Source organism: Anabrus simplex, chromosome 2, assembly GCF_040414725.1.
Source record: "Anabrus simplex isolate iqAnaSimp1 chromosome 2, ASM4041472v1, whole genome shotgun sequence".
Classification (NCBI taxonomy): Eukaryota; Metazoa; Arthropoda; class Insecta; order Orthoptera; family Tettigoniidae; genus Anabrus; species Anabrus simplex.
The window spans coordinates 1,020,104,821-1,020,126,225 of NC_090266.1; the positions used below are offsets into that span (position 1 = coordinate 1,020,104,821).

The 21,405-nt window shown below is 38.7% G+C and overlaps 1 protein-coding gene across 1 annotated transcript in view; it reads left to right on the top strand.

Moving 5' to 3' along the window:
* The window catches only part of LOC136864637 (reticulophagy regulator 3), a 283,122-nt gene that overhangs the window by 215,856 nt on the left and 45,861 nt on the right, over positions 1-21,405 (top strand). Inside the window, exon 4 of the mRNA XM_068226366.1 lies at positions 641-830. Within this exon, the coding sequence (XP_068082467.1) occupies positions 641-830 (190 nt within the window). The remainder of the gene's footprint in view (positions 1-640; positions 831-21,405) is intronic.

Here is a 21,405-nt window from a genome sequence, read left to right on the forward strand (position 1 = left end):
TCCACCTGTTCAATACAATACAATTTTTTGACCATATGAAATAGTGGATCATATTGTATTGTATTGTATTGAACAGGTGGACTTATAATATTGTAATAATATTTGAGACATACGTCAACTTCAATACGGAACCAAAATGAGAATAGTTACTTGTAACATGGATTGTTATCCGTATATTTCGGCACATGATTGTTCAACAATTTATTTCAAAATCACCATTCTGCTAGTTTAAGAAAATTATAAGCTCTTGATCCAGTCAAACTTAGAGGGTATATTTTTGTGGAAATGAGGGAGTTGAGACTCCATTTCTCCCTGGTAACAGTCAGTCTTGACAAAGCCTACTGTAATGATGGCAGAACGTCAGCCACTCACCAACTCAGGATATAGCACAACATCCTGAAGCACCAAGGCCAGTAGCATCTTGTAAAACTGCTCTCTTAAATATTTATGAAGATGAAAACAAATTGATATCATGATCATAGCCCAGATCTATACTGATAATAAATAATGGATTGTTAATCATTGAATTTCCAATTAGATTTAATCATGTTCACACCCCTTTCCTCATGGCATGTATTAATGTTTTTTTGTTCTATTTCTCAATATCTGAACTCCAATTGTGTTTTTTAACCTTTTGCAGTTTTGTTGTGGAATGTGCCTCTGCTTCTCTGTATTGACACTCATTGGACGTACTGTCCCTGGATTGGTGATAAGTTATTGCCTCATCATGATAATAATGATTGGTCCTGGAATTTGGATTCATCTTCTGCATCCGCCTTCTATGATACAACATGTTTGGAACTTTCATGCAGTTCTTCATCCAAGCCAAGGTAGGCATATCTTTCTCTATAGCCAGCAGGTGTAGAATGGTGATCAACTGAGTTTGGAAATTCAAGCTATAAGACTAAAATAGTTAGCATAAATGGTCTAAAATGAAAGCGACTTATTAAGTAGAGAATAATTAATGTTATTGGCTTTACGTCCCAATAACTACTTTTGTGGTTTTTGGAGATGCCAAGGTGCCAGTATTTAGTCCTGCAAGAGTTCTTTTATGTGCCAGTAAATCTACCAACATGGGGCTGACGTATTTGAGCTCCTTCAAAGACCACCAGACTGAGCCAGAATTGACCCTGCCAGGTTGGGTCAAAAGGCCAGCGCCTCAACCGTTTGAGCCACTCAACCCAGCATTAAATAGAGACTAATCTATAAGAAATAAATTGACCTTTTCAATACAATACATCAAGTAGATAATATTACATCATATAATTGCACTTCATTGGGGAACAAAAATTAAATTTATAACTTATAAGAGACTAATCTTCAATGTTCCAAATTGCCGCCCAGTAATCATGTTTTTCATTATCCTTACGATTTTCACAAAATTGAAGATTATTTTTATTAAACTCAAGCATGTTGGTGTACTTAGTTTAAAAATTACCTTTCTGTCAAAACTCTAATATTTTCTCAACATTACTTTTTGGAATTTAACACATAAATGCTAGAGTGGTCCATTGGGACCATCGGCCAAATTTCCCATCAGACCCTAGCACGGTTTTTTCCTGGAGACCAGAGGGCCACTGCTAAATGGAAATGACTTAAGTTATGGACCGCTGTAGTCCCAGGAGAAAGTTCGGCACGTCTGGGGTTGAAATGAGAATATTGCCCGAACTTCTACACGGGACTGCTTGTCTCAGCAGAACATATTTTTGTCAGGACCATGGGGATCCCTATCTATACCTGGTAACATTTCCTTTGACATTTTGACCACTCTCTTGGAATGCTCAGACAATTTTATGATAATAGCACTAAGACCGCTGGCCAAACTTCCCGTCTGGCCACGGTGGTCCACAGGGATTGGTGAATAAACACTGAACTTGTATTTTCTTAGAAACCACAGGACTGCTGCTAAATGGAAATGACTTAAGCTGCAGACAGCTGTGGTCCGTGCAGTAAGTTCAGTTCATCTGGTGTGGAAATGAGAATATTGCCTGGACTTCTGCACAGGACTGCTGGTCCCAGTGGAACATTTTTTTTTTGACGGGAGCACGGTGGTCCCTAGCCATGCCTGGTAACATTTTCTTTTCCGTTTCCTTTGCCATTTTAACTATTCTCTTGGAACATTCAGACAATTTTCAATCACTGTAACACTAATTACCTACCATACACAGAAATGATGCACTGCAACAATGATCATATAAAAGCGTGTGATTGCATAACACATAAAAGAAACAACAATGATCTTATTTACATACCTGCCAACTCTTCCGATTTACGCGGAAACTTTCTGTTTTGTAACTCGTCTTCCGATTTTCCGATTCTACTTCTTCCTATTCTTGACCAATGTAACCTCCAGTACGGTGAATACTCTTCCCCTAGGATAAATTCTTATGTGCTTGTGTAATTTATGCAACCTCTTTTTCAAGCGTATTTGTTTGATGCTTTATTTGGCGAGTGTATCGTCCATCACCTTCGTATACCGTTTTTCCCGCTCACTACAGCAGCGTGTGTGCTTTACAGCTGGAAATTTGGGACGGCAATTGTCCTACAAGCGAGAGAGGCTAGCACGTGCTTGCGACTCCATTAATTGTGTCGAAAGAATGAGTTTGTGTGGTTCGCGCACTGTTAACATTGTTTCTGTGCGTAGTTTTGTTGGAGTTGTAGGCCATGCTTTTTTCTTGCGGTTCTGAGCTCCCCCTCCCCTGTCAAAATCGTATATTAATAATGTATGAGACATATTGATCTGTTTTGTATATGATAGTTTCGCATATTTCAGTACATTTGTGTTCATTCTTAGTTCATAATTTTAATCACTTGAATGTAGTTCAGAGAGTTGTGTCAGTGACAGTTTATGGTATTTTCTCTTCACATTATGGCCACGAAACATAATAAACGTTACCCCCAAGTGTTCAGATATACCTATAAAATTGAATTTCCATTCATTTTACAGTCTAACAAAGGTAATTATAACGCATTTTGTTCTGTGTTTGTTACATTTTCTAGTAACCATTTTTATGGTTTCTTAGTTCAAGATTTGTCCGGCTCCATGACTAAATGGTTGGCATGCTGGCCTTTGGTCACAGGGATCTTGGGTTCGACTCCGGCAAGGTCAGGAATTTTAACCATAAATGGTTAATTCCTCTGGCATGGGGACTGGGTATGTGTGCCGTCTTCATTACCATTTCATCCTCGTAATGACATGCAGGTCACCTATGGGCATCAAATCTAAAGACCTGTACCAGGCCTCTCTGGAGGCCACATGCCATTATTATTATTATTATTATTATTATTATTATTATTATTATTATTATTATTATTGTTGTTGTTGTTGTTGTTGTTGTTGTTGTTGTTGTTGTTGTTGTTGTTGTTATTTCAAGATTTTAAATTTAATGCTCAATTCACATTGTAACTGTAGATATTTATGCCTTTTATCTTGTCTTTTTCTCACCGAGACTATGGCACAATATACACAATGAAATCCAAGAATTAAAAATCTTCCTATTTTTGATTTCTAAAAGTTGGCAGGTATGTATTTATATCAGCACTGATGATGTCTTGCCAATTGTTAAAGCATGAATGACCCAAAAAGATCTAAATGAAAGTATTAAGTATTAATATTCGCCTGGACCTCTGGTCCCAGTGGAACATTTTAATGACAGGACCCCTGTGAATATTGTCAGAAAATAACATATGTTTTTCATTTCATTTATTTTTATTTATATTTTAGCCCAAAGTTTCATACATTTAAGAAAGATTAATACAAAAATATAGTACAGTCAAACTGGAAGGTTTTAAAAACATCACCTGGTGCTCAATGTATTAACTACCAAAGTGTTACTAAAACATGGTATTTAGGTTCAAATAAACATATTCTGACAGGCTGAGTAGCTCAGATGGTAGAGTGCTAGTCCTCTGAGCTCAATTTGGTGGGTTCGATCAAGGCTGAGTCTGGTGCAATTGGAAGGTGCTCAATTACCACAGCTTCATGTTGGTAGATTTTACTGGCATGTAAAAGATATCTCCTGTGGGGCAAAACACTGGCACCTTGACTTCTCCAAAAACTATAATAATAGTTAGTGAGATGTAAAACCAGTTATACTGTACCATCATCATCATCATCATCATTATCATCATCACTACGACCATATATTTAATCATGCTAATTATTGAGTACCATGTATTAAGACCTGTATGATTTATTCAACATCTCTAAAATCATGAGATTTCAGAAGGTGGCCTACTGCCGTTTTTCAGCAGGACTTGGTAAGAATGTTGAAAAATATTACTCGTTACAGTTGAAGCATGGCACATTTTCATGTTCACAAAGAGTACACAATTCAAAATGAGGCTGATCTTACATTCTACAAATTAATCTTGTGGAGCAAAAAAACAAAAAATAGAGCCCCCGAAGGGCCATTGCCTACCACGCAACTGCTGCTCAACCTAAAGGTCTGCGATTGCGAGGTGTCACGGGATCAGCACGACAAATCCTCCCGACTGTTATTCTTAGCTTTCTAGACAGGGGCTGCTATCTCACCATCAGATAGCTCCTTAGTTGTAACCACGTAGTCTGAGTGGATCTCGAACCAGCCCTCAGATACAGGTAAAATCCCTGACCTGGCCGAGAATTGGGGCCTCCGTGTAAGAGGCAGGCACGCTACCCATACACCGCGGAGCCAGCTTTGCAGCGCAGCAAAGCTATATAAATTGAATGGACATATTAACAGGCATAATTGTGCTCGCTGGGCATCTACAAAACCAAATGGTTATTGAACAAGAACTATATGTACATGGTGTTTTGGTTTGGGAAGGGATATATAGTGGTGATATAAATGGGCCATATTTTTTAAATGGAACAGTAACTTCAGAAAACTGTCTGGAAATGCCTCATGAAATTGTCATCAAAATTGAGAGTACACCAGCCAATCTGGCAAATAATGTTGCTTCAGATTTCCCACTGTCACAAACACCCTTGCTTCCTCCCACCCTACCGCACTCGTGAACAAGATGCAACTTGTCTCATATTGTTTATTGCTTACAGTAATTGTGAATGCTGTCCTTAGTTTATAAGCATAATATGTTTTGAAAAATACTGGTATAGTACTGATACTATGAATTGCTGGATAGGTCCTTTATTTTAATATTTTAATATTGTTGATTTAATTGGCTATTTTGTTATCTGGGCAGGCTCTGTTTAAGAGGGTGCCATGTAGTCGTCATCTTTTTGAGGGCATGGGAGACACATTTATCTGGCAATAGGATAGTGTAACCTGTCACTTTTCATTTGTAATTCAACAGTTTCAGATAAGGATAAATTTTTCCACCTATTCAATATAATAAAATAGTGAAATTAATAAATATCACATATTTATTATCTGTCATTTAGGGACTGGTTTCGGCACATTCCTGTGCCATCATCAGCCTAGGAAACTTTGCAAGGCTTTTTAAATAGTTACATGAAATATTTATACCTGTGTAAGAACGTGAACAGAGCATTCTAAACTAAGTAAGTTTTTACCATTACATATGTGACATAAAATCTATGTGATTACATAACAGAGGCTAGATTAATCTTTGTGGGGTAATAGACACGTCATAAGACATTTATATACATTTTTAAATTTAGAGCTCTTTGCATTATCAATTTGGTATAACTATTATAAAACTATTGTAACACCCAGTTTTGATAAAATCTTTCTTGTAGGACAAAACTCATGCAGTTATACAGTGTGTACATTGGCCTTAAAGAGTAAAAAGCATTCATTTAAAAGTTTGTGTTCTTAGGCACTTTGTAAAATACTAAACTAACATCTGATTTCTAGAACATTGTTCTCTTCATGTGGATAGAAAAATTTATCATTGTCCATTTTTCAGGCATGAAACAGTTCCTCTTAATATGTGATCTAAGAACCAACTATAATGTACAGACTTTCTTCCGTATGAATAACAAATCTAATGTCACAGTCTTTGTTCGGTTGCTCTAAAACAGCTGAATGTGATAATGTGTTATAAAATTAGCTCTGCATTTCAATGTTGATCCACTATTAATGTAGGGCTCAGGCCATACGTTGATTGACAAGATATCTTGAAAATTTCAATTTTCAGGTGGATTTGAATAAGTTTAGAGCAATCTCGAACCAACACGGACCTCAAGCACCAAGTTGACTGTCGTAAAGTTAGTAAGGAACTTCCTAATGCAGAGCTAATTTTATAACACATTATCACATTAAGCTGTTTTAGAGCAACTGAACAAAGACTGTGACATTAGATTTGTTATTCATACGGAAGAAAGTCTGTACATTATAGTTGGTTCTTAGATCACATATTAAGAGGAAATGTTTCACGCCTGAAAAATGGACAATGATAAATTTTTCTATCCACATGAAGAGAACAATGTTCTAGAAATCAGATGTTAGTTTAGTATTTTACAAAGTGCCTAAGGACACGAACTTTTAAAGGAATGCTTTTTACTCTTTAAGGCCAACGTACACACTGCATAACTGTATGAGTTTTGTCCTAAAAGAAAGATTTTATCAAAACTGGGTGTTACAGTAGTTTTATAATAGTTATACCAAATTGATAACGCAAAGAGCTCTAAATTTAAGAATGTACCGTATTTACGCGAATAATACCCACACATTTTTTAAAAAAATTTAGGGCACGAAATTGGGGCGCTGGTTTTATTTGCGTCAATGTTGGCATTTCTTTTTCAAAATCAGCCTTCCTAAATTTAGGGTGCGGGATTATGCGGTGGCGTAAATATGGTGGCGGGGATTATTCACGTAAATACCCGTATTTACGCGAATAATACCCGCACATTTTTTAAAAAATTTGAGGCGAGAAATTGGGATGCGGTTTTTGCATCAAAGTTGGCATTTCTTTTTTTTTTTTCAAAATAAGCCTACCTAAAGTTAGGGTGCGGGGACTATTCGGTGGCGGGGATTATTCGCGTAAATTCGGTATATAAATGTCTCATGATGTGTCTATTACCCCACAAAGATTAATCTAGTCTCTGTTATGTAATCACATAGATTTTATGTCACATATGTAATGATAAAAAGTTACAACTTAGTTTAGAATGCTCTGTTCATGTTCTTACACATGTATAAATATTTCATGTAACTATTTAAAAAGCTTTGCAAAGTTTCCTAGGCTGATGATGGCACAGGAAGGTGCCGAAACCAGTCCCTAAATGACAGATAATAAATATGTGATATTGTATTAATTTCACTATTTTATTGTATTGAATAGGTGGAAACATTTATCCTTATCTGAGACTGTAAATTTCAATTCAATATGGACCAGAATGAAATTATTGACATTAAATTTGTAATTTAGCACATGGATAGGGGGAAGAGGAGCTATTGATTGGCTAGCTAGATCACCTGATTTAACTCCTTGCAGTTTCTCCAGTTGGGGTGGGAGTAATGAAAGGTGAGGGTTCTTTGCTTTGCTCTTTTTTTTTTTTTTTTTTCAAGAGACCCCAAGATTTGGAACAATTAAATGAATTTATAGATCAGAAATGTTTAATTCTTAATTTCTGAGGTAGAATCTGTAAATCTATATATATATAAAATAAGAGTTTTTTCTGTACATTGCTCAGAATTTGAAAAGAATGGTATTTCTGTATCAGTCATGTCCACAGTAACAAGGAAATGCACTTTTTACTTTTCCGTAATTTCTGTCTGTATGTATGTATGTATGTATGTATGTATGTATGTATGCACACGCATCACTAGAAAACGGGTAAAGAGAATTTAATGAAGATCGGTATGCAAAGTCGGGGAATAAGTCGCTACAATCTAGGCCATAAATAATTTTATTTACGCTGATAGAAATGGTAGTTTAGGGGAAGACCTAAAATTTAATTTTCAAATATTTATATTTAGTGGTTCTATCATAATGAAAATTGGTATTCAAAGCAGAGGGATGAGTCGCTACAATCTAGGCTATAAATAACTTTATTTACGCTGAGTGAAATGGTAGTTTGGGGGAAGGCCAAAAATGTAATTCTTAAATATTTACATTATGAGTGATCCTACCTCAATGATAAATGGCATGCGTAGTCGGAGAATCAGCCATTATAATCTAGGGTATGAATCATTCTATTCACACTGAGTGAAATGGTAGTTTAGGGGAAGGCCTAAAATTTAATTCTCAAATATTTAAATTATTAGTGGTCGTATAGATAAATACTACATAACCAAAGTTATATAGAATTGAATTTCCGACCATTCATGTCTTATACATTTTTACCGTACCGACTGTGTTAACACAGATATTAATGAAATTGTAATTTTGTTGCTAAGTCCATATCGGCGCCGAGCCACGAGAAAATGGGTTAACATAATTTAATGAAAATCGTTACATAGAGTTGGGGAATGAGAAACAACAGTCTAAGCTATAAACAAATTTATTCATCCTGGATGGAATTGTTTAGGGGAAGGCACCTAAAATATAATTTTTAAATACCTATATTATTGGTGCTATTGAAAAGTATTACATAACAGAAGTTATAGGGAATACAATTTCCGATCATTTATGTTTTAATCAGTTTTACCGTACTGACTATGGTAAGAGTGGTGTTTCAACGTCGGAAGAAAACTAAATGTGAAGCCCTACAATATCAAAAGCGCATAGCATTGATCAAGAGTAACATTACATTGACCATTGTTTGATGTGATGTTCTTTGTCTCTTATGCTGCCTCTCAACTCGGATAGATGGGCTTACTGCTGCGTACCGAGTATAACAGCCTGACTGAATATTAGCGGGAAATAGCTGGGGAGTTAGAAAACTTTCTTCTTTAGCATGTCATTCCTCTGGTTCATACATTTTCTGATACAGCTGGTACGTAACACACAGGTTCATCACAGTATTCCAGCTATGCGATCCCTAATCTGACGCGCTCTTATGAAAGAGCAGTGTGCATACTTAAGGCAGAGGCTCAGTAGTAGTAGTAGTAGTAGTATGGCCTGGTATAAAATAACAGTTTAGGCCTATTCCAAATTATAGCACCACAATTCACTAAACAACTCAAAATGCGACCCTGTAAAGAGCCGTTTCTTAATTAAACCTTCGTCCTCTTTTATTAAATTCTACATTCATTTTATTCCAAATTAGCAGTGTAGAGTGGGTTTCTCCTGTGGCTTGGAGGAAAAATTTGTCTCCAAGTCAGATAGATTTTTGTGCCGCCAGTGTAGTGAATTAAGATTTTCCGACTCATCGGCTATTCATAGGAAACAGATTAGTAGAAGGGCATAGTTTATGCTGAGGGAGTCTCCACTATTCGAACCCCTCCCAGCCGAAAAAAGACGAAGGGTGTTCACGGATCACGGCTATCTGCGGCTTTGATCATTCCAGCTCTGGAACTTTGGAATGTTACTTCGGCAGCGTAGTCCTGTTGGTTAAAAGTGAGAAAATGTGCGGTTTTTCATTTCATTGAGTATTTTATGTGATATCATTGCTTTTAATCGCTACTTTCCTACCAACGTTTTTGTAATGACCTATGTTGACTTCAGTTAGGAAAAACCACAAGGTCAGACTCTCTGAGAATCCAATCCCGTAGCGAAGCACGGGTACATCAGCTAGTCTGTTATATATGATGCACCCGTCCCCTACCCCTCTTGCTCTTTGGCGATAAAATCTACAGGGTCGTATCTGGGTTTTAGTTTAGTGGACATAAATCTAACTTACCGGCTTACAAGAGGTAAGGAAAAAATGGGCATCAACTTACTTACTAATAATGAATGAGAATCAATTTCAGCTTTAAATATAAAATGTTCATTTACTCCTGATGATGATGGGAAATGACGCAGATAAACAATGATGAATACAAATGAATAATTACAATGTTAATTATTGAATTCATTCAGAATTGTTGGATAAATTGAGGACAAGATTGAGTATAATCATTCCATAATTGTATTTAGCATGACCTTGCGTGTACGGGAAAATAAACTATAAACCACTCAAACTATTCCCAGATATACCAGGAAGACATTACACACAAGTATAAACAAGACTGAGTAAATCTTAAGCTATATCTAACCTGTTACCCAGTGGAATAAACTACACTGTTCTAAATTAACAAACATAATCATAAAATGCCATAGATCTGGGATGAACCCACGACCATGGATACACGATAGAGATTGGGGACCGCTGGATCAAAACCAACGTTAATCCAGAATACAAATCGTAACAAATCTAAAGAGAAACATACAATACACACAAAGAAATTATACACACAAATACAGCTGATTGTAACAGACAGACCCCACCATTTGCAGGTGTGAATGAGATCCAAACTCAAAACCTAAGACACTTGCAGATGGGCTGAAAACCCTACTAGATATATCCAAACAAAAGGAAAGGAAGGGATCGTTATCTCCTGTCTTTAATCAGGTCAGCTGAGGAAAATAAATCTTTTAACATTCCACACTGGAACAATTCTAAAAGCCTGACACTTGCAGAGGTTCCAACCTTTGAAGTGGATTATCAGTAGAGATGAGAATTATAGGCACTAAAAACAGTTAAAATAGGCAGGCATATAGGCTCTTAAATTAGCCAAAATGGGCATGTAAGTAGGCACTAACGTGTAAAATACGCAAAAAATAGGCATGAAAAAATACTTATAATTTAATAACACACTCAGTTACTATAAAAGGAATTTACAACAAGCAACTTTTCAATGTTTTCCAGTAACAGACTTGTTCTCCTGTCGGGCAGACTGTTTTGTACTGAGAGAAATATCTCTCAACATCACAGGAAGTGATTGGACAAAACTTAAGTGAAGCCACTTCATCTGGTTTTAGTTCAACTGCTTCATCTACCTCACCTCGTAGCACCCTGACTACTTTTACCGTCGCTTTCCATCATGGATTCTGCTGCAGGATTCTTATGGAAGTTTTTGCTGACAGCGGATACCTTCCCAGAGGTGAAAACTTCTCCTGACTTCTTCCACAACCCTAAATGACACCACCAGGGGAAAGCCACTCTTCTCCAACTCGGTGATTGCCCCTGGCAGCTTGTTGAAATTTGAAGATGCTCCAGTTTATGCAGGGGGATATTAGCTCCCACCATTGCAGTGCACAGGTCTATAGAACATTGTTGTGGGTTGCTGTTTACAGTGGACAGGTTGAAAAGCTGCGATGGCACAGCTTTTTGTATTTGTGTCAAATGAATCGCAGTGTTTCTATGTTGATCTATGGTATCTTTTCACATTTGATCTGAAAAATAATAAAATTGACATAAATTACAATTTCCTATATCTTAAATTTATACAGGTGGGCTAATTGGCAATAATGCTTAGTATAATCATGCATTTGTTTCATATTAAAAAAAAAAAGACTATTAGAGGTGATGTTTCTAGAAAGTAGGAACAAGAGAATTAGTCATTTACATGGAAATATGTCCTCAGATGTGTTCAGTTATAATATGGCAGTTTCCTGTCGAGTTCACCCGGTGAAAAAATAATAAAAATGATGTGAAACAATACCTGAGTAGCATAGAGGAGAGATCCTTCCTGTATGCTTGCCAGGGACTCACCAAGCTGCCCCTAGCAGTATTCTTACTTATATAGAAGAATTAAAACGGAGGCACTATAAAATTCAGATTAGTGAACATTTTATATGTTGCTATTCGCCGGCTTTTGTCAGCCGGGTCAGCTGTCATGAAGACTATTTTCTGTTGCCTGCAATAGATCCTGCATCATGTGTGCCGACAAGGCTGCCACCCTCGTTGAAAATTAGAAAACCGCGTGATTTGAAACTGTCGTGGCATGCGCCCATAACCTTATTGTTTGTCACAATTTAGTAAGACTCTGGATGGGATGCAAGAGCTTACGCACCCCAGACATTTTGGTTGCCCCCACCCCAGCACAACGGTTACTAATCGGACCTCACCAATCCAAACCAACGGTCTTTTCACTGGCCTGATCTTGTAAAGATAGTCTTTGCAGCCTTGTAAAACATGCTGTGAGATCATCCAAGCCGTGCCATTCTGTATGTCTACCCTCTGTGACATCGTCCTAGCGGCACCACATTCGATCTTCATCCTAAGTATGTTTCGCGAAGGCTTAGCGTAATAGATTTCACTAGAGCCTACACATAGCGCTGGTGAATGTTACTCACGATTTTTAAAAAAAATTAATTTCAGTTGTAGTCCGCTTCTGTAGTGTAATAATTAGCGTGGTTAGCTGCCACCCACGGATTCCGGGATGTTACCTACGATAACTTAAGGACGGGCCACTTCCTTTCCTCTCCTTTGCCTGTCCCTTCCAATCTTCCCATGTCTTCACAAGGCCCCTGTTCAGCATAGAGGGTGAGGCTGCCTGGGCGAGGTACTAGTCCTCCTCCCCAGTTGTATCCCCCACCCAAAGTCTCATGCTCCAGGACACTGCCCTTGAGACAGTAGAGGTGGGACCCTTCACTGAGTCGCTACCCTGGAGGGTAAACAGATTAAGAAAATGAATGAAAGAAAGAAAGAAAGAAAGAAAGAAATTTCAGGTGTAAATCTCTATCTCCACAGGAAATGAATCAGAGTTCAAAATACTGATTTTTAATTTTCATCCACTCTGTGACAAGAGACCACTGGCGTTCTAACTCCTCGTTCAGTAATTAAATGATTATTTAAATTTTAGCAAAATAGTTTATTGAAAGTTCACAATTAATACAGCATTGCAACAAAACAACTTTCCACGATACGTAATTTAATAGGCCTATAAATGCTACAACGAAATGTGATCGTAGTCACAAAAAAGGATAAAAGGAACAAACGAACTTACCTCCTTACAGCTAGCTTGGCGGAAGGCTACCCTTCCATTCGTAGTGAAATTGGGATCACCTGTGATTCACCGCTTCAGCCAGTAGGACTTCGACGATTTTTCTTTGCAGTTACAATTTTTTTTGCGTCACGCCGACACAGATAGGTCTTATAGTAACAATGAGATGGGAGAGGCCTAGGGGTGAGAAGGAAGTGACCGTGGCATTAATTAAGGCGTGAAAATTGGAAACCACGGAAAACCATCATCAGGGCTGCCGACAGTGGGGCTCGAAGCCACTAACTCCCGGATGCAAGTGCACAGCCAACTCGTACGGTGATTTTTCTTTGGGCATTGCCACAGACACACTTCTTCTTCACAATAAATCACAACGCGTTCTGAAGATAAAGCGTACGCGTACAACAATTCCCATCGAGAAGGAGGTATAAGGGATATGGGTTGTACAACGTAGTTCGACATTGTCAAATTGTTCCTTGTTTCTCCTGACGGAAATTTCCCAAGAACTATTTCTGGTGACTTCCGAGAATTCTGATTTTTGTTCGTGGGGTAAACAGATCTTGAGAAATGAGAAGATAGTTCTGTCGAGCACATCAGTTACTGAAAAAAAATCGGCTTCTTTAAAATAGATTAAATAGCCTTCAAATAGGCAAATATACTCAAAATAGGCACAAACCCCTGAAATAGGCATTTATAGGTACAATAAAACCAACGAAATCTAGCTTAAAGGACCCCAAAACGGATTTATATCTCAAAAGCCTACGTTTCTGAACACAGGAATAAAATAAGCAAATAGACAAATTCCCATCTCTAATTATCAGTGATCACCCACTTCTCTCCCCCCCATTAATTTTCCAGTCACATCCAAAGCATGCTTCTCCCTTCTTGAGAATGATACCCCCCCTTTCCCCTTACCGACAGTAATCTATTCTGAAGTATATCAATTTCACAATAAAATTTGTACTTTACCTGTTAATTCGGTGATAAAGCATTCCTTGAAGCTTGTTTTGCACCCATCAGCTGCTTTTCAGTTTAGGTTTTCTTGAAGCATCCTTCCCCCTGTGATGACATTTTTGTCCTTTGAACCATAAGCGATTCCAGTGAAGTTGTGCTTAATGTAGGCCTCAATTCTGTCTCATTCTATCAACTCTTAAATACATTTAATACTGCAAATACTGTACAACATTACTTAAGGATTTATAGCTCACGATGATTTTCACAACGCTTATGGGTAGCAAAAGGAAATGACGGTCGTATAAGCATCGTTGCCAACTCACAAGAATTGAAACAAGGAGGGTTTAGCACAAATGCTCGAAAGGATTAAACATTTTTCCTTCTTTCTTTTCTCTGAAGAAAATTACTTATTTCGTGATAATGTCAGCTTTTCCATAATAATTTCCCCTTTGACCATAATGCCGTAATTGTGAGATGTAATCCACAATAATTACTGACAATCCGTTTAATAGTTGGCACCTCTGCACTTGTCACTGGCATGGGCCAATTCTCTCTACACGTGGGTTGCAAGCGCAAAAATATAAAATAACACAGAGCCTTCCCTAAGGAAGGACACTGTTTACTCACCCTCTTGCTTCGGTGGGTGTGGTAAAAACACATAACTTTCTTCTGTCAGGAGGAGACCATCCCGCCCTTTTAAGTATCACTTTCATCATCATCGTCATCATCATCATTTTACAGCTCCAGTTTCCCAGGTACTGTTGGCGAGCCTCTTCCATTCTGTCTTATTGAGGTACGTTCTGTTGTTAATGACGTCCTCCAGTGCCCTTCCCCAATCTGCAGTGTCTATCTTCACGATGTCCATCCAGTGGGTTCTTGGTCTTCCCACCATCCGTTTCCCTGCCACATCTCTCTCCAAGTTAACATTTGCTGTTGTTGTTGGTGGCTCCATCCTCATTACATACCCAAACCACCTCAGTCTGGACATGCTGACCCGATCTAACAATGATGCAACAATCCCAGCTTCCTTCCTAACCACATCAGTCCTTAACTTGTCCAGTTTGGTTTTTTGAGTTGTGGACCTAAGGAACTTCATCTCTGATGCCTGCAACCTTGATGAGCCTTTCTTAGTGAGGGTACAGGTTTCAATACCATAGGTTAAGATTGGTATGAAGTACTGATTGAACATCACCAGCTTTGATTTTGATGGTACTTTGAGATCCCAGTGGAGTGTTCGTAAGGGCTGGTAAAACTGAGAGCTCTTCTGCACTCTATTTGCCACCTCCTATGTGGCTAGTGTATCTCGAGATATTACACTGCCTAGGTATGTAAAACTTTCCACACTTTCTAGTAGATGGTTTCCTAGCATGATTTTCGCTGGTCGTCCCTCTTTGTTTATTGCCGTCACTACTGTTTTGAGTTTGCTTATCTTGAGATTGAACTCCTGGAACTTAACCTTCCATTCATTGAGTCTCGACTGTACATGTTCCTCAGTTTCTCCCCAGACAATAACATCATTAACGAAGGCCATTGCATTTAGTTCACTGGAGGTTTCCTTGATGTTCTTCATTATGTCATCCATGATGGTGATAAACAATAATGGGGATAGTGCACTGCCTTGCTGGACTCCACTTTCGGTCTTGAACCAGGATGAATATCCGTCACCCAATCACACACAGCTGTCTTCCTTCAGTTTTTAGTAAATTTCTCCCAGCACTTTATCTTCTCCTCTTCTACTATCTTTTAACCCGCAGTTTCTTGTTCCGGTAAACTTGCTTGAGGTCTCTGGTCTTCCCCTCGTCCCTTACCTGTTCTGTCTTGGATTTCTTTCTTATTCTTTTTGTGCTATGTTCCTTTCCTTTATTGAGGATCTTACTCTCTCATTCCACCAGGGTGTCTCTTTTTCTCTTACTCTCACCCTTGTCTTCCCACAAACCTCTATTGCCTCTTTAATCAAGGTGTTTTTAAATTTTGTCCACTCTACCTCACTACTCTCCATTTCTTTTGTAGGCAGTTTTCCTATTATACGGTCCTGATATTCGGTCCTTTTTCCAATCTGTCGTAGTTTCCACACCTTAGTCTTAGGCAATTTCCTGGTTGTTATCTTTGGTACATTAATGTCTTTCAGATCTGCAACTAATAACCGGTGGTCGCTATTGAGGTTCTCACTTGGAATCACCTTGACATCAGTCACAAGTCTACTTCATTCTTTATCTGTAATGACATGATGACTAGTCATAGTCAATGACTTTTCATCCCTTTTACATTCATACCATTGTCTACTGTCCATCTCACAACCTTAAGTCCCCTTGCAGTCGCTCACAATCCTGCAACTCATTTACTACTCTAAACAGTATAACATCATCTGCAAATAGCCTTATCTGTGATTCCAGTACTTTACTTATATCATTTATATATATGTATAAGAAAACATAATGGTCCAATAATACTCCCATGCTGGACCCCTCAATTAATCATTACGTGCTCTACAGACTCAATTATTCCTGTAAATCTTCTGCAGGTGGTGCCCAATTTCATTATTTATATTTATTTTGAGTTAATATTTTATTTCTTTACTCAGATTTAGTGTTCAAATTTCACCGTAACATTACAATACAGTCCACATCACCTCCTACTCTAATTCTCTGAGTTCTGTTTTCTAGAAATGTAGCCACCCATTCAACCACAATTTTGTCTAGTCCAATAGCCCTCATTTTTGTGAGTAATCTCCTACGAACTACTGTATCAAAAACCTAGGAGAGATCAGTAGTGATGCTGTAACTTCAGATAAGTACGATCCCCGATCTTAGGTTAGGAAATGTTTGTAAATGACGATCTCCCCGATTTTATGTTAGGAAATGTTTATAAAATAATTTGTGGTATAAGGTAGTGAATTTCATGTGAATTTGTTTAATTAAGATGTAAAATCATAATATTATAAGAAGGATTCGTAGTTAGAGAAAATTGAATATATATAACCTCGCCCCACCCTATGGCACTCAACGCCTTGAAAGGGCCTTGGCCTGCCCAGCGACCGCTGCTCAGCCCGAAGACCTGCAGATTACGAGGGGTCGTGTGGTCAGCACGACGCATCCTCTCGGCCGTTATTCCGGGTTGTCGGCAGCCATCTCACCGTCAGATAGCTCCTCAATTCTAATCACGTAGGCTAAGTGGACCTCAAACCAGCCCTCAGATCGAGAGAAAGATCCCTGACCAGGCCGGAAATCAAACCACAGGCCTCCGGGCGAGAAGCAGGCATGCTACCCCTACACCATGGGGCCGGCAAATATATATATCCTTAAATTTGAATAAACCGGGCGAGTTGGCCGTGCGCGTTGAGGCGCGCGGCTGTGAGCTTGCATCCGGAAGATAGTAGGTTCGAATCCCACTATCGGCAGCCCTGAAGATGGTTTTCCGTGGTTTCCCATTTTCACACCAGGCAAATGCTGGGGCTGTACCTTAATTAAGGCCACGGCCGCTTCCTTCCAACTCCTAGGCCTTTCCTATCCCATCGTCGCCATAAGACCTATCTGTGTCGGAGCGACGTAAAGCCCCTAGCAAAAAAAAATTTGTATAACTTTTAATTTGGATAAGAGTCTGTACACATGGCCTAGCAGTGAATATTGTGCAACCTGGGAAACAGTGACTGTATTGGGAAAGATGGTTGAAGTCAGTGAAAAGTGTTCCAACAAGTGGCTTGGAAACCTGGGGTACAGGGGGGAAGTATAGGCTGAAGATTGTTATTCATCAATTCATCAAGTGTGTATCGGCCGCTCGGTAACCAATCTAAAAGCTCCAATTTTGAACGAGCACTGCGTTGACTGAGAGACGCTTGAAGATGGGTGAGTTACAGCATTGGTACCGGTGGACTTTTGGCAGACGCTACACCATGTGGAGCAAGCCTATATATGTGTGTGTATGCATGTGACGAGATGACTATCATTTACAGGGCTATTACTGTAGATAATGACTGCATTATCCATTACGGAGTGAGTAGTGTTGAAAAACCTTGATTGTGGAGTCATCACTATCCCATTACAGAGAAGGCTACGAAGGCATCACGGAGTCATTATGAGTGTTTTATGAGGTTATGACGAGTCATTCCCAGTGTGAATTCTGTGGAAGACTCTACATAGTGTTCATTTGTCAGTCATACTCTGGTTTATTCCTCTCTGAGATAATGCACAGTGTGTGAGGTGGTTTAGATGTGTGATCTGGAGGTGATGTGTTGTTGTGCGCAAAATTGATTATGGCTAGATGAAACAGTAGGCCAAGTATTTCTTGCTTGTTCATTCTTTGATTTATACGACATGGTTGTCATTATTTATTAATTGCAGAGTAGCCATTTTATGTTGTGAAGTTGTATGGCTTTATTAACCGAGAACTGAGTGTAGTGAGATGACTGGGATTGTGATTTTTTTTTTTTTTTGTACAATTATAACTCATGGTAAATTGATTCCAAGGTGATGGTGCTATTTTGTTCATGTAAATGAGGTTGAGAATTGGCAGTCATTTTACTCATGAAATAACCAACCTGAAGCGTGGCCTTCAGAACTATATATGTTTTGTAGATTGTAGATGTTTATGGATGTTTATTTTTGTGAGCAGCAAAACCGAGTTGGTCTCGTCACGTTATGATTATTGTTGATGCTTATTTTGTTTTGGGAGTAAATCCTAGTAGTTAAACTTATAGTAAATCTTTTATTGGTGATGTAAGGAAAAACCTGGCATGCTACCCAAATTTATTTTCAGAGTTAAATACAGTAAAATACCAGTATAACAAAATTTTGGGGACCTCTGAAATTAATTTGTTATACTGAAATAAGTCAATTCTTAAGAACTCGCGTAGTATTATATCCATTAGTTATTGTTGTTTTTAGGGGTGGAACTACAAGGTCATTGCCCTGTTATATCAGCTGCAGGATCTATATAACTTCAAAATACCATTATATTAATAAGAGTTACAGTACTGACAGATGTTTTCAGAAAATCTATTTTTACATTGTAGCAGCAAGTCTACACACTGTTCCAGAACATCATTTTTTGAAAAGTCTGTGATTTTTTTCTGAACAGATCCAGACACAAAAGCTTGTTCCAAATAGTCACCAACCACTGCACATGAATTTAAAACAGATTCTGGCACATCACTTCGTGACACAAGAAAATCTTGAAGGCTACATGCCATGTTCATTGCTTGTTGAAGAGTCAAGCTCTGTCGATCACAATCATTTTGGGGGTTGTCTTCCTCTTCCTCCTCATCGCATGGATCTCTATCATTCATAATGTCCTCCACAATTTCCTCATTGGTGATTTCTTTGTGGACTATTCCATCACTATCTACATTGATGTAGTCGGTAAGATTTACCGTAGATGGCACATCCAACGTTGTACACAAACGCTTCCAATTCTCCTTGGTTTCCACATCATCCAACACTTCACTTTCTGTGACGTCTTCTGTAAAAACCACTCCAGCTTTTCTAAAGCAGTTTGTGGTGATGATTGCATTCAAGGATTTCCATGCAGTATTAAACATCTGCATTGCTTCCAATATATTGATGTTAATGTCTCTATTCGTAGCAACGTTGCACAGCATTCGACGGACTACACGAGCTCGGTAATGCTGCTTTACTGCATGAATTATACCCTGATCCAACGGCTGCAGAATTGAAGTTGTATTTGGAGGCAAAAATAAAACTTTTACATGCTCCAAATGGCGAGGCACACAATTATAAGAAGAGCAATTGTCCAATAATAGAAGAATTCTCCTCTTTTCGGCCTTCATCCGACGTTCCAAGTCCAACAACCACTCTTTGAATAGCACAGATGTCATCCATGCCTTAGAGTTGTGCCTGTATTCACAGGGCAGATGTTGCACCCCCTTGAAGCACCTTGGCTCCCCAAACTTCCCAATTATGAGAGGCTTCAGTTTGTCCGTCCCTGTGGAATTGGTGCACAAAAGAGCCGTGATACGTTCTTTTGAACGTTTGGCCCCAAAACACTTATTTCCCTTAAAATCAAGGGTTTTGTTTGGCATTAGTTTATAAAATAATGCAGTTTCGTCTGGATTATAAATGTCTGCCGGCGAATATTCTTTCAAGGCATCCTTTAGAGTCTCCAGCCGCCAAGAAAATGCAACTTCCTTCGGGGCATCGTTAGCTTCACCATTTATAATTTTGTGGGATATGCCATATCTTTCCCGGAACCTATGAAGCCAACCAGCACTACCGATAAACTCAGGTGACCCAAGCGAATGTACGAAAGATCGTGCATGCTCACATAACAGTGGGTCATTTATTGGAATGTTTTTACTCCGCATTTCCACAAACCATGTATAGATGGCTTGGTCCACCTCCTTGTAGTCGGCTGTCCTGATCTTCTTACGCTGTGGACCTAGGGAATCAGCATCAATGTTTTCCTCTATCTTACTTTTCTGTTTAAAAAAAGTAGAAAGTGTTGATGGGCTAATGCTATACTTCTTCGCTACATCTCCTTTCTTTCTGCCTTTCTCTACTTCCGCAAGTATTTTACGTTTTTCACTCCACAAAAACTGCTGTCGCTTCTTCTTATCCATTTACGATGATATGTACTTATTTATTTAACGAAATGCACACGAACTTTGCAAGTTTAATGATATAACCTTAACAGCAAGAAGTAGTAGTTCTCCAAGAGAGAAAGGGAAAACAAGCAGAAATCAGCCTGGGTTTTTATTCATCTGATGCTATGATTGACCACAGCTGGACCGGTCCAAATAAGGACGTGAGAAGTCAAAGAGAATGTGAGAAGTGCTTTGAATAGGCTTTGCGAATTAAATACGAAGAAGAAACATGCAATGCATGATGCAATGAAACCGTCGCGTTCATTGGTGGATTACAAACATCGCGATCCTACTCAGCCAATAATGTGACGTCTTACATTGGTTGATGGGCGAAGCCTATTGGTTGCGCAAAGCATAGTGTTAATTGGTGGATTGCAAACTTGGCGTTCCTACTCAGTGACATCTTACACTGGACATCGCCCTCTACTATGACTGCGCTAATACGCCTTCTCATTCGCCCAGCTACACATGTAAACGAGCGAACACGTCATAGTTACCAGTTCCGGCGCTTGGAGCGCTGGGAAGCTGGCATTAGTCTGCTGGAAGAGATACGCTCGGTGATCATTGCTAAGACTGCTGCCGTAATTTGAGCCTCTGTTTGCCTTATTTGGCTTGTTTCTTTGGTCGTGAATCGTTTTAGTGTTTATGTACATAATATTGTTTACTGCTGTGTGCCTTGATGTAAGATGAAAAGCAGATTGGGAAGTGGGATTCGTTTCATGAATTTCCTTTCAACGAGTAACAACGTCATAAATAACTGAATGGTATCTCCAGAAAGAATTTCTCTCTTAATTTCAATTCGAGGTCATATGTTTGCCACACTGAATAAATCCACACTTTCACACTACGTAGGAGATATAAACTGCGAGACTGGAATAACCCTCTTGGTAAAGGAGTGCCTTTTAGCAGAAAGTCAGTGCCTAACTGAAGCAGAGAGATTGTGTTTGTTGGTAGTCCATCGAACAGCAGATGTTACATGACAAGAAACTGGACACCTTCTTTGAATAGAAAGATGCTTCGTTCCATGTTGAGCAAATAAAAACTACTCAAAGATGACTGTCATGCAAGCAAAAGTAGAAA